Source organism: Parasteatoda tepidariorum, chromosome 9 (assembly GCF_043381705.1).
Source record: "Parasteatoda tepidariorum isolate YZ-2023 chromosome 9, CAS_Ptep_4.0, whole genome shotgun sequence".
NCBI lineage: Eukaryota > Metazoa > Arthropoda > Arachnida > Araneae > Theridiidae > Parasteatoda > Parasteatoda tepidariorum.
In genome coordinates this window covers 19,533,870-19,556,898 of record NC_092212.1, presented here as the reverse complement: position 1 = coordinate 19,556,898, position 23,029 = coordinate 19,533,870, and the positions used below count along the sequence as shown (strand labels likewise).

At 25.3% G+C, this 23,029-nt stretch overlaps 2 protein-coding genes across 3 annotated transcripts in view; one reads left to right on the top strand and one right to left on the bottom strand.

Annotated features, from left to right (window-relative positions):
* Window positions 1-2,312: 2,312 nt before the first annotated feature.
* Window positions 2,313-3,837, bottom strand: LOC107448186 (caspase-9). Its single transcript, XM_016063301.3, has one exon. It carries the CDS (start codon window positions 3,702-3,704, stop codon window positions 2,523-2,525), a length of 1,182 nt encoding a protein of 393 aa, XP_015918787.2. The 5' UTR covers window positions 3,705-3,837; the 3' UTR covers window positions 2,313-2,522.
* Window positions 3,838-4,006: 169 nt separating this feature from the next.
* Window positions 4,007-23,029, top strand: part of LOC107448175 (phosphatidylinositide phosphatase spermathreecae) — a 35,462-nt gene continuing 16,439 nt past the window's right edge. The window contains exons 1-9 of one of the 2 annotated variants that reach the window (XM_043039546.2): window positions 4,067-4,271; window positions 7,678-7,758; window positions 8,705-8,841; window positions 10,546-10,677; window positions 15,501-15,611; window positions 17,448-17,498; window positions 19,221-19,409; window positions 19,817-20,198; window positions 21,938-22,130. In XM_043039546.2, coding sequence (XP_042895480.1) covers window positions 4,175-4,271; window positions 7,678-7,758; window positions 8,705-8,841; window positions 10,546-10,677; window positions 15,501-15,611; window positions 17,448-17,498; window positions 19,221-19,409; window positions 19,817-20,198; window positions 21,938-22,130 — 1,373 coding nt within the window. In that variant the 5' untranslated portion in view covers window positions 4,067-4,174. Of the gene's footprint in view, window positions 4,272-7,677; window positions 7,759-8,704; window positions 8,842-10,545; window positions 10,678-15,500; window positions 15,612-17,447; window positions 17,499-19,220; window positions 19,410-19,816; window positions 20,199-21,937; window positions 22,131-23,029 lie in introns of both variants that reach the window. The other variant, XM_043039547.2, reaches the window with a different exon arrangement.

The following is a 23,029-nucleotide window of genomic DNA, read 5'->3' as shown; positions in this document are numbered from 1 at the left end:
TTCACCTTTGAATTGTTCATACTTGATATTATTTCAATATTATTTTCAATTTTTATTAATTTATGGTGGCAATTTTTTCTTTAACTTTGGTTCTGATAATTTGTGATTGTTTTTGAGAATTTGGAATGCTACCATCAAAAGATGATATAAAGGTAATTTTTAGGCAACCAAATGATTTTTATTCTTCTTAAGAATGACAATTTTATGGCAGTTCTAATTATAAAGCTGCAATTTTATAGAGATGGTATCACTTACAATAAAGCGTAGTTGGTAAATAAAATTATTAAATTATGGTTGAATTAATTAAAGCTGATATGGAGTGAATGAACTTTGTTCGTTTGAAGCAAAGTTATTTTTAAAATTATATTGTCACTCAGTAATTACAATAAAATCACGAAGAAAATTTTTAAAGGAATAATCTGGTTTAAGACAAGAAATAAAAATTACAGAGAATCATTTAAATAGTATTCTGTAAGTGAAGCAAACAGGAGCAGATCTATTTGGATATTTTTAAATTGCTTACACATAGAACGGAGTCAGAAAAACGTAAAATTAAATTATTTTACAAGCTATGAGAACTTAATCCTGATTTTTCAACTCAGTATTGCTTTTTAATGGTACTGAAGAAAGAAACGAAATCTTTGTATATGCAAACAAATAAATTAATTAATAAAAAATAAATCTAAAAAATCACTTATTATATAAATGAAACATACCCATGAAAATCTTTTTTTCTTTTGCTTTATATTTAGTGTAAAGGAATAATAGAAATTCTAATGTAATTTTATAATGTAAAATATGTCATTTTAAAACCATTCACAACCAAATTTGGATTTTCAGTTTAAGTTCTGCATTTAGATTTTTTTAATTACTTTTGCTATAGGATAATTTGAACAAAATTTTTAGAAATTATTACAGACAATAACAAGTAATAATGCTTTGTAGTCTTCAATCCTTTCTTAATGGTACATTAATTACAATTACTTTATTTGATATATAAATAGGAAATAATAGTAGACACGTTTCAAATGCTCAAAAACAGGCACCCATTTTCAAGACTTGCTAGGCTTGAATGAAAAAAAAAAAAAAAAANTGTTTCAGAATTCAATATAGGTTCTTCTCATTTGTGTCTGCGAACTCTTGAAAATAGGCACCTGTTTTTGAGTGCTTGAAACATGCTGATTGTTATTTCCCATTTATATATTTTTAAAGTAAAGGAAGTTTTTATTCAAGTAATATTTTACTGCTTCAGATTCTTGGGATTTTTATTTAACATTATTTACAACTCTGACAGTTTTTACATAATTCTTAAGTTATAATGTTATGTTCTCTTATAAAATTGTATAACTTTTTAAAAATATTTGTCACTTTACAGAATGCTTATACAAATGAAACAATAGCAACTGGAGATGCAGCTAAACAATTGGTCAAAAAATTAAATAATTTCAGCTAAAACTCATAATACATTTTCTTTATGATAAACTTCATGGCTTAATTTTCAAACTAAAAAATATAGATACGGCAAGTAAATAAAAAGTAACTGAATTTAAAACGAAGCATGTCATTAGAAAACATGGCACCAATTCTTTGATACATTAATAATATAAAACTTACAAAATTAATAATAATCTAAAAAAAAAAAAAAGTTAGAATATCACAATAAATTTTATGACACATTTAAGATCAGGGATGCATAATCATTTTTGACTAATAGGCCGCAAAAGCTCAAAAATCCAATGTTGAGGGAGAAAATTAGCATAATTGTAGAACAGTAGAGTACTAGATGGCATTTGAAAATAATATAATGATTTATAAAAACACCCTGTTGCTGAATCGGAGAATTAGGATTTTTTAAACCAGTAATGTATATTTATATCCAATCAAGAATTCTTAATTTAAATAATATTTCAGTTGTTTTATTAAGATTTTTTAACTTATTTATGTCAAATGCTATTAAAAAAAGTAGCAAAATTAAGAAGAAAAAAAAACATACTTTTTTAATAACAATATATTGAAAAAAAATGAGAAAGGGATACGCATTTAGAAAAAATTCAATAATAAATTCTAATCAAGCTTTTCAATTCCAAATAAAATAACTAAATTAAAAAACAATGAATTATATTTCTCTGATAACTTCTTCTCAACGTTTACAACAGGTTTTTTTTTTGGAAAACCATAATTCAGCTTATTTTATTCACTTTCATCATAGGCACCACGAATAAATTCATAGAATTAAATATTTCTACCTTTCCATTAAACTTTTCAAAATAATTAATAGACTTATTTTTAAAGTATATTTATGGCTGCTAAACTTTTTACTTTTTATAATACTGGCGTTCTGCCAAAAGAAGCCCAATCATTTAAGGTTCTATAGCTAAAATAAATTAAGAGCCACTGTATTATTAAACAATTTCATTAGATTAAGGGGCAAGTTAGAGGGCTTTAGTATACATCGCTATATAAGATAATTTTTAAAGCATTAATAGTTTTAAAACATTGGTTTAAATTAAGCCAAATAAATATCATTGGAATAGATACTCTCTTGCAGCCATATCACAACCTTTGTAGTCCTCATTGCTACATAAATGTAACAAAGCTCTAAATCCCTTACTTTCAGAATGAGGCACTTGTTTCTTTTGACCTCTAATAGATAAACGTTTTTGAATTTTCCTGCTTACACTTTTCAGCATATATTCTAAGTCACAGTATTTATATTCCTCTTCAAAAACTGTAATTATGTCTTGAATAAACCAAGAGCCACGTATATGATCTCTGTAAGCTTTATGATCAGGAAGTGATGAATGTACAATAAGAATATCATTTTCTGAAGGATCCTTTTTCAATGAAGAAGAAAAGTTTGCTTTAAATGGCACTGCGTCTGTAGTATCCAAAACTGGAGAAGTATTCGTTTTAAACTTTAAGGCATCCGTAGTTTCTGTTACTGAATTTCTTGTCACAGAGTCATTATATTCCAATTCATTTGGCGAGTCTGCACTTTCTATACCATGATCTTCTCCACTTCCTCGACATGCTTGGTATAAAAATACTTTAGGCTTATTTCTTAAATTTTCACAATTAATATTACTAAACATGTTGTGAATTTCATCCTTCGGAAGAGCATAACTATCAGTGCCATAGACAACCCCATGTTTATCACCATGACTTAATATAATAACAAAACAGCAATCAACTGTTTTGAGTTTGTCAGACTTTGCAAAAGTTTTTAGGTATCTTTTCATGTCTTTACCTTCCATATTATGCTTCACTTCAACAGAAAATCCCAAAAATTCTTTAAAAAGTTTTTGTAATTCTTTGGCATCAACATCTGAACCTATTCTTTCTTCGAGAAGGTCAAATTGTACATTATTTATTATAACGCAGTACCCCAAAGGTTTCGATTTCATGGAATAAAATACTGATTTCACTTTGGGTGTTTCTGCATATTTAGGGGTATTTTTTAATTCATTGGCCAGAGAAGTATAGCCAGCTCTCTCTAAAACTTTCACAAACTTTGAAAAGGCATTTGGTCCTCGAGTAGGTAATTCATCAAACAAATTGGCTTCAGATTTAGTGTCATAAATGTCACTTAACATAAAGTTGGTAAAAATTTTAAACTCAATCAAAAGTGGACGTAATTTAGACATATCTAACTCTCTGATAGACTTTTCATTTTGTTTAAGAATGAGTCGACTTGCGGGATCCATTTTCCGACAGTTATTTGAACTAACAATAAATTTATTTCACTTCGCAAAGCAACTTATCAAAATATGAGATCACAGATCATTTGATCGTCTACTAGGTTTTGTTTGTTTATCTTTAAAGTTGAAGGTTTATAACGGCCTACGTTTGCTTCATTTTCGATTATGGAAACGTTATTTCAATTTCTTTTTAAAATATTTTGTCTTCTTTGTTATTCGAAATATTAAAATTTCAAAAACCATTTTAATAATTAAATGAGAATAAACAAGAATAAATGTAACTTATTAAAAAATTAAAAAATTAATATGTATGTAACTTTAACTGAGAGTAAGAGGTTTTCTTCTGGTTTTGTTTTTTGATCAGTCGTCTTCTAAAGAGTACGGGTGTTTTGACGGTTTGAATATAATCTGTTTACAACAAAAAAATGATTTACAACATATTGAAATTCTCTTTTTTATAAATTCATTAACTAAACATGGAATTGTTAATGAATAGTGAGTACTATGTTCTTTTAAATGAAGATCATAGCTTATGGTGCAGTCGTAAAGATGGATCTTTTACACCTAAACTGGGTATGCCCGAAAGATTCAATATTTGCCTTCATTTTGTTTACGCTCTATTTGTTTATTCTGTTGAATTTCTATTTAATTTTCCATGCTAGAAAATTTTTCTTCTTAAATTCTGATTGATTTTTTTAATTTTTAAATTGCTTCATTATGTGCCAGTAATAGATATCTAAAAATTAGTAAATAGGTTTCTAAAAATTAATTATTCATTGAATCAAAAGGATCATTTCTATTTGTTGTCTAAATATATGATTGAAAATATTTTTTAATTTTTTTTACATTGGAAGAGTTGAAAACCACAGTTTTTTCTAATGTAGTCATTAAATGTTAAGGAACTTTGAATATTTTAATTTCCTTAATTGTTATAAGTTTACTGTTTACTCATTTACGTGTATACATTACGATTACAAACAGCAAAATATACACTTAGTACTTAATTTACTTAGTAAATTTTTTTAAAATTATGATTTAGTTCTGAGGTTTCTTTGACATATGGTANAAATAGGTTTCTAAAAATTAATTATTCATAGAATCAAGAGAATCATTTCTATTTGTTGTCTAAATATATGATTGAAAATATTTTTTAATTTTTTTTACATTGGAAGAGTTTAATACCGCAGTTTTTTCGAATGTAATCATTAAATGTTAAGGAACTTTGAATATTTTAATTTTCTTAATTGTTATAAGTTTACTGTTTACTCATTTACGTGTATGCATTACGATTACAGACAGCAAAATATAAACTAAGTACTTAATTTACTTAGTAAATTTTTTTAAAATTACGATTTAGTTCTGAGGTTTCTTTGACATATGGTACAAAAAGGGGTGTCTTACATGTTAGTTGTATTGAAGTAATAAATTCACTATGGAAATTACGGTTTTGAAATAAATCCGTTTTGTATCATTATTATGAATATTAAGAATTACAATACTAATAATAACAATTCACAGTGTAACACTTAAACTAATCTATTTCAAATAATAATTCAATAAATCAAGGGAATTCAAGGGACTGATTTTATCCATTATCTTATTGTTTATATGATTATTTAAATTATGTTTGTCAAAATTCCTTAGTTGACACCGAAAACGTCTGTAATTTGACTAGGAAAATAAGACCTCTTTATTTGTAGACTATGGAATATTCTTTAATTCATCTCTCAACATCATCTATTATGCTGGGATTTGTTAATGAGGATTTGTTTCAGAATTCTTATGTTTTGTTCCTTTTTGTCTGTTCCTTTTGTATGTTCCTTTTTGTCAGTTCATGGTCTCATGGGTTTGGTCCAGGGTTGGGTTTTTGCCACAAAAAACTGGTTTTTGACACGAAAGTGGTAAAAATAGTGTTTTTATCGGTAAAAACCGTCAAAAACCTACTGTTTTCTTTAATATATGGCATGTAGCGGACAATATATTATTTTCACATAATTGCCTTTATAAATGAATGTTGTAAATGATTGCTAATGATTTTGCAACTATATACATGTATTCTTATAGAAGGATATCCATTCATACAGAAATATTGAAACTCTAAAAGGATTTCCCAGGCTTTTTCATGTCTCATTTCTGTGTAAAATATTGAAAGCAAAATTGATACAAAAAGTTTATTTTATGAGGCTTTCTATTTATGTGTACATGTGTTTCTCACAGCAAGATTTTATGAATGAAAGTAATCAATCGTGACATTCTTCAGTAATGTAATATGCCAAACAAAATGATGCTTGGAAATGTTGAAAATTTAGTTTAGTATCCTAATATTTTACTTCAAATAGTATGTTTTGATATATTCATGTTGGGAAAAGGCAAGAATCTGTTCTTAAATATCTTTTAACAACTTTTTTTCTAAGTTTATTGCTCAAAAACCAATTAATTTTAAATTATAAGCAGTTAGGCTCAAATAAAAATACAGTTTTACCAAAACTATGGGTTTTTGACGTTTCTGACAGAGGGTTTTTGCCATGACGGTAAAAACCGTCATGTGTGAAAAACTTGCCAACCCTGGTTTGGTCTATCCCTAGTGGCTAACCAGCTTTGATTATCAACAACATTATTTATATTCTTTTATAATTAATATGTTTATAATTAAATAATTATCTTTAATTGTTGATGAATATCATAACGTGTCTTGCTTGAATAGTGTTTTTTCTGATTAAAGTTATTAATTATGAATTTTTAATAACTTAAAGAATTTAGAAATGATTCTGTTAATAATAACCTCAAAACAAAAATCGAAAGCATAAATATTTATATTTTAATTATCTAACTGAATATCTTTTAACTTATAAACTCATTTACTACATCTTAATTTTCTAATATCATATCTCCATGTTATAAAGCTAAATTAAGCTTTTGTTACGGTTTGATTAAAAGAGTGCTAATTATTTAAAAACCCACCAGTTATTTATTTATTTTGGGGATATTCCATTTCATACAATTGCCAAGGTGTCAAATAGATTTTAAACTTATACATTTTTTAAAAAAAAAACATGCAAATTTTTGCCGAAAGGGTTGCTACGAGTTATACCCTTCAAGTTGATCCCTTTCCAAGATTTTTTTTATGCTTCACGTTGGTTGTCACTTAGAATTCACCTTGATTTGTCAATTAATCTGCCAAAGATCACAATACAAGAATCTTCCATTTATTATTTTTTTGGCAACTTTTTTATGAAAGGAAGTATAAAAGAGACGAAAGAGACTTCCTCAAGAGACGAAAAAAATCATCCAAAACAAAACCAAAAATTTTGAACAATGTGGAAAACATTATACATATAACGAAAAAATTTTAGTTGTTAAATGTTATTAATTGTTTTGGCGCAGTTTTAAATTATTTGAAAACTTTTCTTTTTGTGCTCAGTTAACTGAGAAGTAATGTTTTTTCTATATTTTAATAAAAAGCCATGTTTGCAAGTTTGTTTACAAAAATTTAAATTTAGAAATTGGCAAAGCTTGAATTCCAATAATTTTTGAAAACTTGCCTGATATTGTATTTTTGTATCAGTAAACTTGTTCTAGTTAATTAATTAGAATTAAGAAAAATTTTAGTTTTATTAGAATTTATATTTTTTATTTCTGTATTCTTATATAAAAGCAAACTGTATTAAAATGGACTTATCATTTATTTAGTTATTATTGTTCATTTATTTATTTATCATTTATTTATTCTTAACTTATAGATGGTAAATTCTCAACCCTATATTGGAACTAAAATTATTTTTGTGATTTTATATTTACTGTAATTTTGTTGTAGGATTAGTGGATAAGAACGTGTTTAAAAATTTTAAAACAAATCACCAAAATATTATTACAGTAAAATCAATATTGTTTTTTTATTTTACTTTTTTTTATTTCTTGACAAGGTTTTGTAATTTTTCACTGTCTTTCTGACATATAATCTCTTGAATTTTTTTATTAGCTAAAGATGTTGAACAATTGTCAGATTTTGTATGCATTGGTATTGTTTTTGGATTAATTGGAAAATTTACCATTCAGCAAGGTAAGTATTCAAAAATGTTTTGCTTAAAATTAATATAAAAATTAGTATTTAAAAAAACAATTATTGTTAATATTTGTTTTTTAAAGCACTGACTTTTGTATTAATTTTTATTTGTTACTAATAAAAAAATCGTTTTAATATATAGCTACATTGCTAATTTAGATATTAGTTAGTAAAGATATATTTATTTTTAACTAATGTAAGTATTTGAAGTTAAGGCATGTAAAAAATTGTATGAGTTATAAGCAAATTGTATTTGTGGGTACTTTAATCCACTATTTATTTTCATGTTTGATTTTGCTCATTTAATTTTCTGAGGGAACAGGAATTAGAGTATGCTTTCAGTTTTCTTTATGAATAGTTTAATCAAACTTGAATTGAAAAGCATTCTAATGTAATGAATTATTTTGAGATAAATTGTTATTTAAGTATTTGTCATTTTTTTTTTTTAATTATATAAATATTTGTCTAAAAATTTTTTATAAGATGAAAAACTTATTTTAACCAATTATCTTTAACATTTAATTAAATCTTAGTTGAACATTTATTTTTGTATTTTTGAAAAAAACCTTACTACGTACCTTTTTTATAAAAGTATCTTTGACTCTGATAACCCTGATTGCTTTATATTTGTTTTTCATTCTACAGTTTAGTCGCTTTAAAAAAAAAAATAATTATTGCTTTATTAGAGTTTATTGATTATCATGTATTGCCTTTTATTTGAGTTGAAAAATTTCCTGAATTAACTCAATTAAACTTTTTTTATACCGAAAGGAAAATAAAGATATTCAGACTATCATTTTCTCTTTTAATAGAAATTTTTAAAATATTTTAAATGACATTTTAATAACAATCAATGTGAATACTGTTCATCAATATTTTTTTCAGTTAATGTTATAAATTAAAATGAATACAGCCTTTAGTAAAAATATGTTAAAACTTCCAGATATTGACAAAAGGTTAGCTGTTATTCGTGACCGTGCTGTTGTTGGTGTGTTACCTGGGGGTCATGATGTTTATAAAATTCAGAAGATAGCTCTTTTACCATTAAATCAGCAGCAGCTTCCAGATGTTGAGTTTGAGGTATGTTATTTTTTATGAATATGTATCATTTTTTATATGTGATAAATTTGAATGATTTATCTGTAGTAAATTATTATATGCATTTATATCTAAGATCTAAGAATCATGATGAATTATATGCATTTTCCTATATTGTGAGTAATAGGGATTTAATGTTTATTAGATGTAGCTCTCAACAAGGTTTATCATATTATGTTTGCTAATAGATTCAGATTTACTTTTCTTAGTTCTTGGTATCTGAAACAAAATGTGTTGAACAACAACATTAAATAGTGGAACAGTGTTATCCAAAAAAAAAGTTTTTGTTTAAAAAAAAAATAGGACAAATTTTATTTCTCTATTAAATCTTGCAGAGTGAAATTTAAAATTGCTGAGTGAATCTCACAGCAGGGATTAAATTTGTAAATTTCCACCATTTTATAACACAGATTATTTTACAATTTGCAGATTATTTTTCAATTAACAAATTATTTATTTAAAGTAAGCCTTCTAGAATTATCGATCAAATTTTTAACCTAACCCAAAACAGTTAAACTTGAACTCCAATATTTTTCAAATTTTTTACATTATATACTGATTAATTAGACTAAAGTTTCTCATAAAGAATAAACGTAAAAAGAATTTTTGTAGTAAATTGTAGCCTTGTCTCAAGACAATCAGTTAAGGATATCCAAAGCGAAGCTTATTTTTTAAAAAAAATTTTGGGATGCAAAACTTCTTTTCTGAACAGTTACAATAATTAGCAGTGTTGCACAATAACAATCTATTTTCTAAATTGTTGTTTTGTCTCCTACATTATGATATATTTAAAGAAGTCTATTTACGATGTGCATTTACAATGAATAATTAAATCTACTGATTTTGGAAGGTTTTTTTTTTCAAACATCATGAAATAAAACCTAATGCTTTGAACACAAAATTTACAATTATATTCACTCCTGGTAACATGTTTTAAGAGTAAAACTCAAATCCAATGTGCGAAATACATGTGTAGTTGCATATTTGTGATCTATGGATGGTATCATCCTAATTTTTTTAAAAACTTAGTTTTTCTATTTAAAAATTTCTGAAAATTTATATTGTTTAAAATAATGTCTCCAAGTCACTTCCTAAATTTCTAATATTTTGGGTAATTACAACCATCAATACAGAGTTGTGTAGCATGCTATACATAGGAGTTTTGAAACTTCAATTGCATTTTGAATGAAATTTGGTTGATATTTTTCTTTGTTCTATCATGTTCTGAGAAACTATTTTCTTTATATACTCATTGCTTTTAAGGTATTTTAGAGAGTTAAAATATCTACACCGTCATGTCATTTTAATATCATTTTTGAAATTTTGAAAATCCTCAAAAGTTCATTTTTCTATTTCTGAAGTATAAGTTAATGAAAAGCATCAAATGAATGCTTTATTTTATGAAAAATGGGTTTAGTTTACTGTTTCTATAAAAAATTATAATACATAATATACATAATTTATTTTTTTAGTTTTTACAAGACGGTATCAACCAAATTTTTTTAATATACATTAATTTAATTTAAAATTTTATATATCTTCAGTCTTCTTTGAATGCTTGTTGCAAATTTTAAACCGTAAAATTTGTAATAAGATGTTTGAGTTTAGTTTTATTTTGTTGTTCTTTAAAATTTTAGATTGAATTTTAATCATAATTTATCTAATACTAAAATTTTAAAATTTCAGGTTTGTAAAAAGCATCGTTTCAATCCGAGAAAAGCTGAAAAACCAACTAATACCACAGATACACAGCAAAAAGCTTTTCAAAAAACTTGGAACACGCTGAAATCTGCGACTGCTCAAGTAAAAAATAGAAAAGTAAGATGTCTTTTCATGTATTTTCTTATACATCATTATATAGGGGTGCACAACTTTTTTTCAACGAAGCATCACTTGCAGTATAGGTTGATGAATGAATGGTCACATGACCAAATATTTAAGCATGTTGACAGCATTTATAATTTTTATAACAACAGATCATTAAATCCTTTTTAATAGTCAACTTAGCAATATTTGCATAAAATTAAATACTATTAAATATCTGAATTCATTAGTAGTGGAAGAATGTAAAACTGATACTTTATGCATCCCCTTCTGATAAGAAAACAAATTTATCAATATGATTATAAGCATTTTGAATTACATAATACTAAAGTCTATTTTGGAAAAATTTTTTACAATAAAAATAACTTAAATGTTCATACATTAAAAACAAAAAAAAATTAATTATTTTAAATTAATTATTTTATTGGGTAATATAAATACCAATTAAATACTTTAAAGATTTTGAAATAATTTAAATTAAAACGAAACCATGTACCCAAAATAAAAGTGATCAGTTGACTTAATATACTTTAGTTGGGAATATACTTCAACTTTAGGACATTTAACCTTAAAAGGTTTTAAGAGGTCTTATGAATGTCAAACTTTCAGCAGTTTTTTAAAGCACTTTTAGTCTTGTATTTTAATAAATATTGTATTAAAATATAGTTAATTTAAAAACCCCACAGATCACATAAACCACTTAGATTTTGATGATATACAAATTAACTGCACCAAAATGATATTGATTAATCGCACATTCAAAATGATATTGATTAATCGCACATTTCAAAACTTGCATATCATACTAATATTGATTTAAAATATAGATTAAAGCATTTTCCAAAAGCTTAACAAGTACTACTACAAAGAAGAGTAATCATAAGATCTCTTGCATTTACTCTGAAATTGGTTCAAATTTGAATACATGCTTATAACGTTTATGAAATTAACAAAGACATCAGCATTCACTATTTGAATGATGTTAAAAAAGCATGCTTAAAAATATTGGGTCATTAAAAACCTTGGGGAAATAAGTAGCAATAACTGCATTAAAAAAAATTAAAGATAACTTCAATTTATGATGAATCAGCATCAATAAAGCATGTAAAGATCAGATTATATAATTCTGTAATTTGAAATTGGTGAGTCATATTAATATCAAATTAAAAATATCTATTTTCAAAGATCCTGTTAAAATCCATAGCAAAAAGGGCTCTATAAACGTTCCAAAGTTCACTTGAATTTAAGATGAAATCAACACAAAAATGCACATCAAATAGTGATGACTCAGATGCATGATTCAAAATTTCAGATTGTTTTTTTTGATCTTTTGATACAAAAATTGTAATAATATGCTTTTTTATGGTTCGAGTGTTGTGAGATGCATGCAACAGCTAGAGAGCTGTAAGTTGTGCACCCCTATGTAATGTCAATGAGAATTGGTTGTTCTCTTTTTATATCCATTCAATTTGTTCTTTTGCTAGCTGCCAGTTTTGTTCATCAGAAAGTTTAAAATTTATTTTGTTTTAAGAGAGAGAAAAAATTTTGTTCAGCCATATATCGCTTCAATAAATGTAATATTCCAAGCCCAGGAAATCTCAAACTGTAACCCAAAGGCCATAAATCTCCAAACAATTACAGAAATCTTCAAGCATTGCTCTCCGAATTTTGAAATAGTTTTAAAACTTGACAAGATTTTACAAAACTTCTGAATATTATGTAGAACTGGATTTCATTTTAATGTTGCAAAATCTTTTCAGGAATGTTCACATCTAGATATATTTCTTTTGACTTGGTAATATTTTTTGGAAGCTATTCTTTTCTTTTCTTTTTCTTCTTTTTTTTAAGATCTGTAATATGAAAGAAAAGCCCCCCAAAAATTATATCTTTGAAGTCAGACGTTTTAAATATTTTTTATTACAATACATTTTGCATATTTTAATTATAACATTCATTTGCATTTCTGAGTGCATAAAAAACTTTAGAAAAAATATTTTTAAAAATATGTTTTTTATTTGCCTTTTTTTACGAAGAATTTTTATTACATTTAAAATCAGTATTTTACTGTTTTATTTAGAACGCTCTTTTCGATAAATTTTTTGTAGAGAAAATTTAATATCAGGATTATTTATGAAGCAAGTATTGCACAGTATTTATTAGAATTTTTTTTACTCTATTCCTTCTTTTTTGTTATTTATTTTCTGTTACAGTTTTGATTCAGATAATTGGATGAATGACAAAAATGGACTTGGTATTTAGCCAAATCACTTCACAAGACTCAGGAAAAGAAGCCAAAATAAGTTTTATTTTTTAAACAAAAACATGAAAAATGTTTTCTAAAAGATAGACGTTTAAATCCTATCTGATAGTAAATAAAATATTATAAACAAAAAAAATTGCTTTAGTCCCTATATCTACTAAAGAATAATGATAAGTAATTATTTAATAAGTATTTTAAAGCACATTCTTTGTCTTTATATTATTATTAACTATTTTACACTTTGAAACTTTTTTTACAATTATTTTTTAATTTTGTTAATGTAAAATTTTGATAATTTACCACTTTTAAAAACTTGATTGAAGAACTGTTATTATAAGTATTCATAATTTTAGTAGCTATTTAAGGAGTAATAAATTATGCTAACAAAAAGAAGTTCTATTTAATGTTTAAAATTTTATAAATGTTTGAACTTTTTTTCTTGTCTGAAAAAGAAAATAATCATGAAAATAGAGTTTTTTTTATTAATAAAGTGTTTTAGGAAGTTTCTAAAATTTAAAAGCAATAGATAAATAAAAAAATTTAAAGAACAATAGATAATAAAGAACAATAGATAAATAGCAAATAAGATAAAATTTAAAGAACAATAGATAAGTAAATCAATTGAAATCTGAATAAATAAACATATTTCTTATATTCATTTATTTATTTAGATATCAGAATGCATTTAGATACTTTTTTTAAATTTAAAGTATATTTAAATATTGGGCTGATTATTTAGGTATTCAGTATTGCTTTAAAAGGAACCAGTGATTTTATAAATCTAGTCAATTGAAAAATATTTTATATCATTAATACAATCTATGTGCTAATTTTTAAATATTCAGATGAAGTAATTTAATTTTACCATATAATTTCAGTGAAACATTAAACCAACAGTTTTTTTCTAAGTAAAGCAGCAGGATTTTTTAAAGTAATTATTTACCAATGCAGTTTCTTTTCTTACTAGGCATTAAATATTTAACTGCACAGTAATGTTCTTATCTGTTCTTTGAGTAAATAGGAATTTTTCTATGGTTAGAAATTATTTTTTAAAGTTTAATTCCTCTTGTTGCAATATATCATTTACAAAGTATCATTATTGTTTATTTTTCACCTTATTTCTTCAAATAAAAAATTCTGTTAGTGCTTGCAATGAGGAATTCGAAAATATTAAAATTAATGCATGATATATTTTTAATAAAGAAATTAAATTGAAATAAGCGAAAAAAATCACAGGTATCCTTATTGTCCAATCGAAAGGCTAGTCATAAATAAACTTTTATTCTTTATTTACTTACCACGAAAACTTTTTTTATTATATATTAAACTTGAACTGAACTGAGTGACCGATTCCCAGTGTTTGAAGATTTCTGTAAACTAATCAGAATAAAACTTATCAGAAGTGATAAATAAGTTTAAAAGAAAAACAGTCATAAGTTACAATAATGTTCAATTATAACCTAACTATTTAATTTAATTGAAATTAGTTGCAGATTAGACAAAATATATATTACCTAACTAGATATCAGTGACTAATAAGTTAAGGTAATGGTATCGCAATAAAACAAATCAGCATTTTCAAGAATCTAGCCCTTTGGCAAATATATGTCTGTCATCATCATAAATAATGTGCTTATGCTCAGAAATTTTTTCGATACAATTTTATTTTCCCATATTATTTCAGCAGATCATCAAGTTAGTCATTTTTGTTTTACTATGGTTGAATAATAATAATAATAAAAAAAAAACCCTCATTCAATACAAAAATATTTTCAAAGCTTTTTTTTTTTTATTATTTATTAAATAATTACATAGACAGTAATCCTGTTACCTATTATCAACATTTTTATTCTTGAACTAAATAGGAATTTTGCAATGGCTTATATGCATTTATAAAATTTAATTCCTGTTTCTGTAAAATGGCATCAACAAAATTTGATTACTGTTGATTTGCTACCTTATTTAATCAAATGAAGAATTCTTTAAGTGCTTACAAAGAAGAACTCTTAAAAAAAGGATAGCACATTTTTTAATGAAAGTCAACTAAATTTTACTAAAATATATTAATTACTTCATTTACATAATTATTTCATTTAAATAACAAAATATTTTTGCTGCTATTCTTTAAATGTTCATTGTAATTTTGGGCTTTCTAATGTTTAATGTAATTCAACATTATCGGTAAAATCAGTATTTTATTTTGTGATTTTTTTAAAAAAAAGAATGAATTAAAAAATTTTCTGAGATTACAGCTTTCTTATAAGGCCTTCTGTTATGTGGGAGATAATTCTCTTCATTAAATTCAAGCTGGAATAAATAAAATAAAAAATCAATAACTTGAGTTTTTTATGTTTTTAAATTTCAATTATTTTTTCCATATTGGTTCTATAGAATTAAATATTAAACTATTTATCATTTTATATTTCATTTACCCTTTGAATTACTCTTACACAAAAGCTCTCAGTTCTTTTATTAGAAAGAAAATTGAAAGTATCTCATCGTCAATATAAGTGTAAATTTCAAATCAACTGTTGGTAAGAAAACCTTCCATTCACAGGTTAGTGACACATTATTTTCAGCCGCATCTTTCCTGACAAATAAAGTTCTGATTCCTGTCTTATTGATGGAAACAGGACCTTGGAGATTTTCAGGAAATTTAGCCATAAAGGTATGCCTTGGTGTTGGTTTACATGCCTTTATTTATTACTTATAAACTGGCAGCTAACAAAACTTATGGTGAATGTTTGCAAACTAACCCTCATAAGAATATGCTATTTTTATGAATCTTTTTACATTTTTTATTTAGTTAAGCAAACAATATTGATGCTTTATTAATGTTGTAAATTAGAATTCTTTTGTCATATTCTAGTACTAAATTTATATAAACTAGTAAGATTGTGTTTATAGCAATAATGTGATTAGTGTGTCTATAATCTGGTATCTGCTTGAGTAAGTTATCTCATTTTTATAGTTTTTTTACTAAAAAAAATTTTAAACAATATTTTAAATATATTGTAAAAATATTTTATTTTTTTTAATTTAGTAAATGTTTAATTAGAATTTAACATTGCAACATAATTTCAAAATTAGTATTTTATTATAAAATATTGTTTAAAATATAGTTGTTAACATAAAGAGTTGAAACTTACATTTCATTACTATGAATAAATTGATAATTCATTTCAAAATGTTTATATTTTATTACTTTATTCTGTTTCAATAAGCTTTGACCAATCATGGACTCTTAGGCCAACTATGATAATTTTGTTTTATTATTAATATGTTTATCTATCATCATCATCCATTGTTTAATAAAGATTTTTTCCATACATTTTCCAGAATTTCAATCTGCTTTAGTCTTTCGTTTAACACCTACCGTTTTTCTATTTCCATAAAACCACCCTAATTGTGGTTGCTCTCAAGGCTGTTCAGAAGATTCTAACTCATAAGTTTAAGAACAGAACCCATTTTCCATTGAAACATACATTTCCCAATTAACTGTACTGAGAAGTGTTTATGCTTTCATTCCCTATCAACTCTGTTATATCTGGTTCCTTGCTGCTGAAATAGTTGAAGGTTACATACTATTCAATAAAATATTAAAGTTATTTCTCTAATTAATTCCACAGTTTTTTTAAAAAACTTCATTGCATAGATTTTTTTTACTCATCCTTATTAAAAAGGGTGAACCATTTCTTGGTATAAAGTATTTCCAATTCTTTCCTAGCTTAATTTGTGAAAGGAAAAATATCACACATCTCAATTTTATTGCATATTATGAACATAATTATCTAGGTGTTGCAAACATAGCTTTTTTTAGCAGTTTGTGACTTTGTACCTTAACTGATGTGCTCTTTTTATCCCAGATATGTACCACATGTATTTGTTTTCATACATTTTTATTCATTTCATTAAGTTTCTTTTATTTTAGAAAATGTATATAATTTGTTGAAAGACTATACTTTTGTTCTGCCTAATATACCAAGTTAGATTCATATAAATTAATGAGTATCCATCATATTTATAGTATTGATGCTTAGTACTTTCTTCATTAACATTCACTGTACATTTTTATATACTTTTCTCCCATCTGGGTCTGTAACTGATCACCTGGTCAATAAATATTTTTTTATACTCCCTAAGCCTCTTTTTTTTTTGTTGGCATCAACCATTTGTTTGAACCCTGAAAAGATTTCTTCCACAGTCCTTAAGAATATAAATAGAGGGAATAAAAGTAAGAAACATAATTGTGAATGTTTTAAAGATACATGTTGTAAAATAATATTTCATGCATTTGGATTTTTTGTTGAAAAAGGAATGATTTACGAATTGTTATTTACTCATAAAAACTTGGGACTTTTTTTAAACAATAAATAGAAGTTAAAAAGAAAAGTTATAACTTGTTGATCTATAGAAGTATTTACTCTTTTTCGCAATGAAAATAGATCAGTACAGTCATTCTTAAAAATTTTTTTTACTAAAGGTTTTCATTTGTTATTAACAGCAACCTAAAGAACTGAGAGATAGAGAAAAGTTAGAAAAGAGAGTTATAGAGGTGAGTCAACATTTTATTTTCAAGTTTAGCAGTTAACATTTACAGTTTGTGTACTAAGTTCAGTCAAAGTCGGCTGGTCATTTGAGTCAACTTTGGTCATTATGCGGCATAAGTGTTGATATTTTGTAACATCCTGTCTACTAATAAGTGTACTATAAGTTTTGATGGATGATATGTGGAAAAAATAGCTTTTTTTCAATTTATTTTAAAATAACTCCAAACTTTAAGAACTTACAAAATAAGTTTAAATTTATAAAATGTTAACTGTAGCATTATTACTAAAACATATAAGATTTAATAAAGTCATTTTTCTTTAAAAAATAAGCAAGATGATCTGTAAAATAAACTTTTGTTTTCTCAAAATTTTGACAAAAACGTGATAAATTTATTTTTAAGATTTGAAACGGCTCAAAAATTAATAAATTTATATATTATAATATATTTTTAGGTATAAAAAAGCTAATATCACCCATAATAGCTAAATAATATTAATTCTAGGGCAATGCCTTCGACTCACACTACAAAGCAGCAAAATTTAGGCCTGTAAATGACATTCAAATTAGACAGATTATGTTAAAAATCTTGAGAATTTTGATATTACTTTTGATCAACTTAATAGTTTGCACTTATTAATATTTAATTTTAAAGCAATAAGCAAGTTATAATCTATGAAATAAACTTATTTTTTCAAAATTTTAACAAAAAGCAATATAAATTCTTTGAGATATAAAACCACCAAAAAATTTTTAAATTTTTACCTTATAATATATTTTTAAGTATAAAAAACTACTATAACCTGCAAAAGCAAAATAACATTAACTTTAGAGCAATACATTTGATTCACACTACAAAACAACAAAATTTATGCCTGAAAATGATACTCAAATTAGTCATATTATGTTAAAATTGCTGAGAATTTTGAAATTACTTTTCATCAACTTAAAAATAGATTGCACTTTTAAACAATGTAAAATTTTTATTCCTCTGTCATGGAAAGAGAATTTAATTTTAAGTACATTATTAACTTTTTCGTATTGCTTCATTCAACTTGCCTTTTTCAGAAATTTAAAAAATAGAAACAAATTGAAAAGTAAATGATAAGAGTGTTTTCTACACTTCAGTAATTAAATTCAGTTATAAATTAAAAGTCTTTTTTAAAATTTATTTGCAACAAAAGTTCAAAAATTGTTTTTTGACTGCTTCATTTATTTTTTCTTCTTCTATTATCTCTCCATAAGCCCCTGGGTGAAATTGTACTAAAATTTTCCTGTTATGAACTACTTCCCCATTGAATAATATGGTTTTTTTCAGTTAAAAGCCTGTTCAGTTATCAGAAAGTTTTTTTTTTCTTTTTAGGAAAAAAAATAATGCTTAAAAAGTTATGGAACATTTTTGTAATTTTTTTTATCTTTATCCATTATTCATATTGTGATTATTTTATAACTTATAAAAATACATTTTTAGAATAATATTCTTTTTAAGAACCTTAAGAAAAAGTTTTAAGTAAAGTTATAAGACAGAAAAGTTATCAATATTAACATATTTTCCGATGCCAGTTATAATTTGGTACATATGCGGTCAGGTGTGTAGATTTATTTAAATAGAATCTTTTAGCATATAATATTTTTTCATTCTTTGCATTTATATTTTTAATTCTTCTAAAAATTTCTGTTCATAAAAATTTGTGTTAAGTTATTCAATATCTAATGTTCTATATTTCAGGAGTTTACTAAAATGTTTACAGACACAGATTCCTTTTATTATTCTTTTACGGGTGATTTGACCAATTCTGTTCAAAGGCAGTATTACCAATCAAAGGATCCTGAATTTGATGGTGTACCTTTATGGAAAAAAATAGATGATCGATTTTTCTGGAATAAATTTATGGTTTCAGAGCTGATAAGCACAAATGTAAGATTTTTTTAAGTCAATATTTTTGTGGATTTTTATTTGTAAATATATTTTAAGGTGTGAATTTTTAAAAACTCTGATTTCATTGATAATGAATAATAGAAAGAAAATGCATATTTCAAACTAGACTGATAAATAAATCAAATTAGAGACTAAAAGCCATTAAGACTGACTTTAAATTGTTAAATTATATTTTTCTATTAGCTATGTGCAAAATAATTTGCTTCTAAGATGGTAAGAAACATGTTTAAATTATATCCATTTAGTGTTGTCGTTGTGTTTAGTTCAACACAAGTGCTATTACAACTTATTAAATGCGTAGTTATTTTATATCAATTATGAAGAAATATATCACATAATATGTAGTTTATATTTGTTTTAAATTTTAAAACTGTATTTTTTTCTAGGACCCATTATGTAATCCTTGGATCACTCCGGTCATTCAAGGATTTGTACAAATCGAACAGTGCTGGATAGATATTATTGACGATGCTGAATCTCTTTCAGCTGAGGGTATAAAGTTTTTTCCACCACCTACACTTTTACCTGATGTGACAGGAAAAAACTACACAATGATTTTGATATCCCGAAGAAGCCGTCATCGAGCTGGTACACGATACAAGCGTAGAGGAGTCGATGAATCTGGAAAATGTGCAAATTATGTTGAAACTGAACAGATATTTGAATATGCATCTCACATAGTATCTTTTGTACAAGTTCGAGGATCTGTTCCTATATTTTGGAGTCAGCCTGGATATAAATACAGACCACCTCCTCAGTTGGATAAAGGTTTTTATGTTTTAATTTTTGAAATTTTGTATTGCTTTTTCACTTTTTAGGGTGCAAGCTTGCCTCTCAGGTAGTTACATTCTATTCAAGTTAATTTTTCCCTCTACAATTTGTTATTGGTTAGGGAGATCATGGAGGTTAAGTCTCCGCAATTTCATTTCCAACGGCACGATTATAACAATGTGGCCAGCACTGTGCATAGAACGCCTTTGATCTGAACGCCTATGCATAGAACGTACCCATTGATCTGAAGCAGGGTGGGTTTCAAGCCTCCTCTGAGAATCAAACCTCAGTTCTCAGTTTCAACTGTGACAAATTCAGTGCTTTAACCACTGAGCCATCATGGCTCCTTATTTTATCCTTTCGGGTGGAATATCATACAATATCAAGCAATTAAAAGTATGAAAAAATATATTTATTATAACTTCATTTGGACATCATTAACAGATAACACAAAGTTACACTTTTCTAAATAATTAGGGCTATCCTTATCAGGTGTTGCAAGAAAAATAGTAAGTTGTGGAATTATCAAGGAAGTATAAAGATATAAGGATGTAAAGGGGTGATCAGTAAAGAAAAGACAAGTCAAAAACAAAGCAATCACATAAAAAGGATAAAAGAGATAATGGGTAAAATGTTAGGAAGAAAGCTGTCCCCATCTCTTACTTAAGAACTGTTTACTGTAAGCAAAGAAATACAGCGCAACCTGTTAAGTTGACCACCTATTTAAGTTCAGCTTAAAGATCAAGTGTCAAACTGTTAAAAACAATAGAATTTTTATTTTATATATTGATCACCTGTAAGAGTGGATCATTACATTGCTGTCCCTCTAGTGGGCAACATGGGAATGTTTCACTGTACCATAATTTTGATTTCTTTTTGTTTTGATAATTTATTTGCACCAAGTTATGATAATAATTTTTTTGTTTGAATTTCTACATTCCTTAAGGTATAGAAGTTCACAGAAATTAATTTTAGACAGTTATTTGAATATATTTTTAGATAAATTTCAATTTGTAGGGAAGTAATGCTAGCTTAAGGTAAAAAATATAAAATTTGTTGCAGACTTTAAATGTTTTTGTTTATTTTTTTTATAAATATCTTGTTAAAGTGTGTTAAAAAAAACTAGTTTTATCTATGTAAATTACCCCAACATATGTTTAAAGTTTATTTTAAATATATAATTGGCTTTAGTTTTACATTAATTTGGTAAAATTGTAACTGTTAACTAGTTTAAAATTCGTACTTTCTTTGCTTAAACTTTTAATTTATTTATATTTCATTAAATAAATAGTTTTAAAATGGCTACTTAAAATATATTCATAACATTAAATTTTTTAAACATAAATTCAGTTTGTAAGGAATTGAATGAAATTTTATGAAGTATCAATACATTTTATTTTTTTGATTTTTTTCATAACAGACTTTAAAAATCATTTGAAAAATTTAATGTTTTTAAAATCTGTTTAAGTGTATACGCATAATGGAAAAGTGGGGTAAGATCAGATTGCTAAGATTTGATGACCAGTTGGAATTAAACTGTTTGATTTAGAAACTCTGTCAGACTTAGTTAAGATATTCATTGTGTAGTTGTGTACTATGTATATCATCCATGAATTCTTTTTTCTGTAGCAAGTCAAATTACTTGATCTTTTCCCACTACAGAGTAAAACTGAGTACACCCCTTTATATTTTAAATATCAATAATCTAAATTTTACAAAAAATATTTCTTGTATAGGAGAAGAAGAAACTCAAGTGGCATTTGAAAAACATTTTGAAGAGGAATTAAGTGTTTACAAATCTCAAGTCATAGTTAATCTCATGGAACAATGTGGCAAAGAAAAGATAATTAATGATGCATATTTAAAGCATATATTGGAATTCAGCTGTCCCGATCTAGTTTATGTTAGTTTTGACTTTCATGAATATTGGTTAGTATTATGATTTGTTGATTTCTCATAGTAATTTAAATGTTATTGATTATGACTTTTATCTGTTTGTAAATTTGCATTCTAAGAATGCCTTTAAATTATTTAATTTAATTTAATTAACTTAGTTATCTGATTTTATTACGTTCTAGGAGTTTTTCTTAACCATACTCTTTTAAAACTTTTCAGAAAAAAGACACTCTCAATATTTAAAGAAATGTTCTCTTATATCCTAAATTTGCTCCATATTTCATGCTTTAAATTATAATATTGTTAACATATTAATGCAAATACATAATATTTATTATCAAATCTTATGATCAAATTATTTTAAATTTCAGCATAAGAAATCAGTAAAACAAAGTTTTCCATTAACTACTTATGTTGTTTATTGGTTTACATGAATGAAATGCTGTTTTCATAGTATTGATACACAGACCAATTTGTTTTCATAATATTGATACATTTGTATAAATGTATTTGAACTATTTGGCAGTTATAGAAACCGAACCTGATAAATACTTATGCCATTTAATCGGTATTTAGAATTACAAATTCCAATGTAATCAGTTAAAGTTCTTTTACAAATTTCCTTATTAGTTTGAATATTAGTTATATTTAAACAGTTTTTAAAATGTGCTTTATTATTAAGTGTTTAAATGTGTTATATGCAAGAAACTTCTTTGTGCTTACATAATTTTTTTTTATTTTTTCCAAAAGATAAGAAAGTTTTTTTGCATTAATATTAACTTTAAAGCATTATGGTAAATTTTTGAACTATCCTATTTTAATTCAAATCTAAATTTATTCTAATTTTATATCTAAATTAAAATATCTAAGACTAATTTGTGCTGTGACCATATAACTTTTTCTATTTTAAAAAAGCGATAAAACAATTAATT

Bases quoted from the DNA above. Each gene is read 5' to 3' on its own strand.
- LOC107448186 (XM_016063301.3), bottom strand. From the start codon at position 3,704: ATGGATCCCGCAAGTCGACTCATTCTTAAACAAAATGAAAAGTCTATC.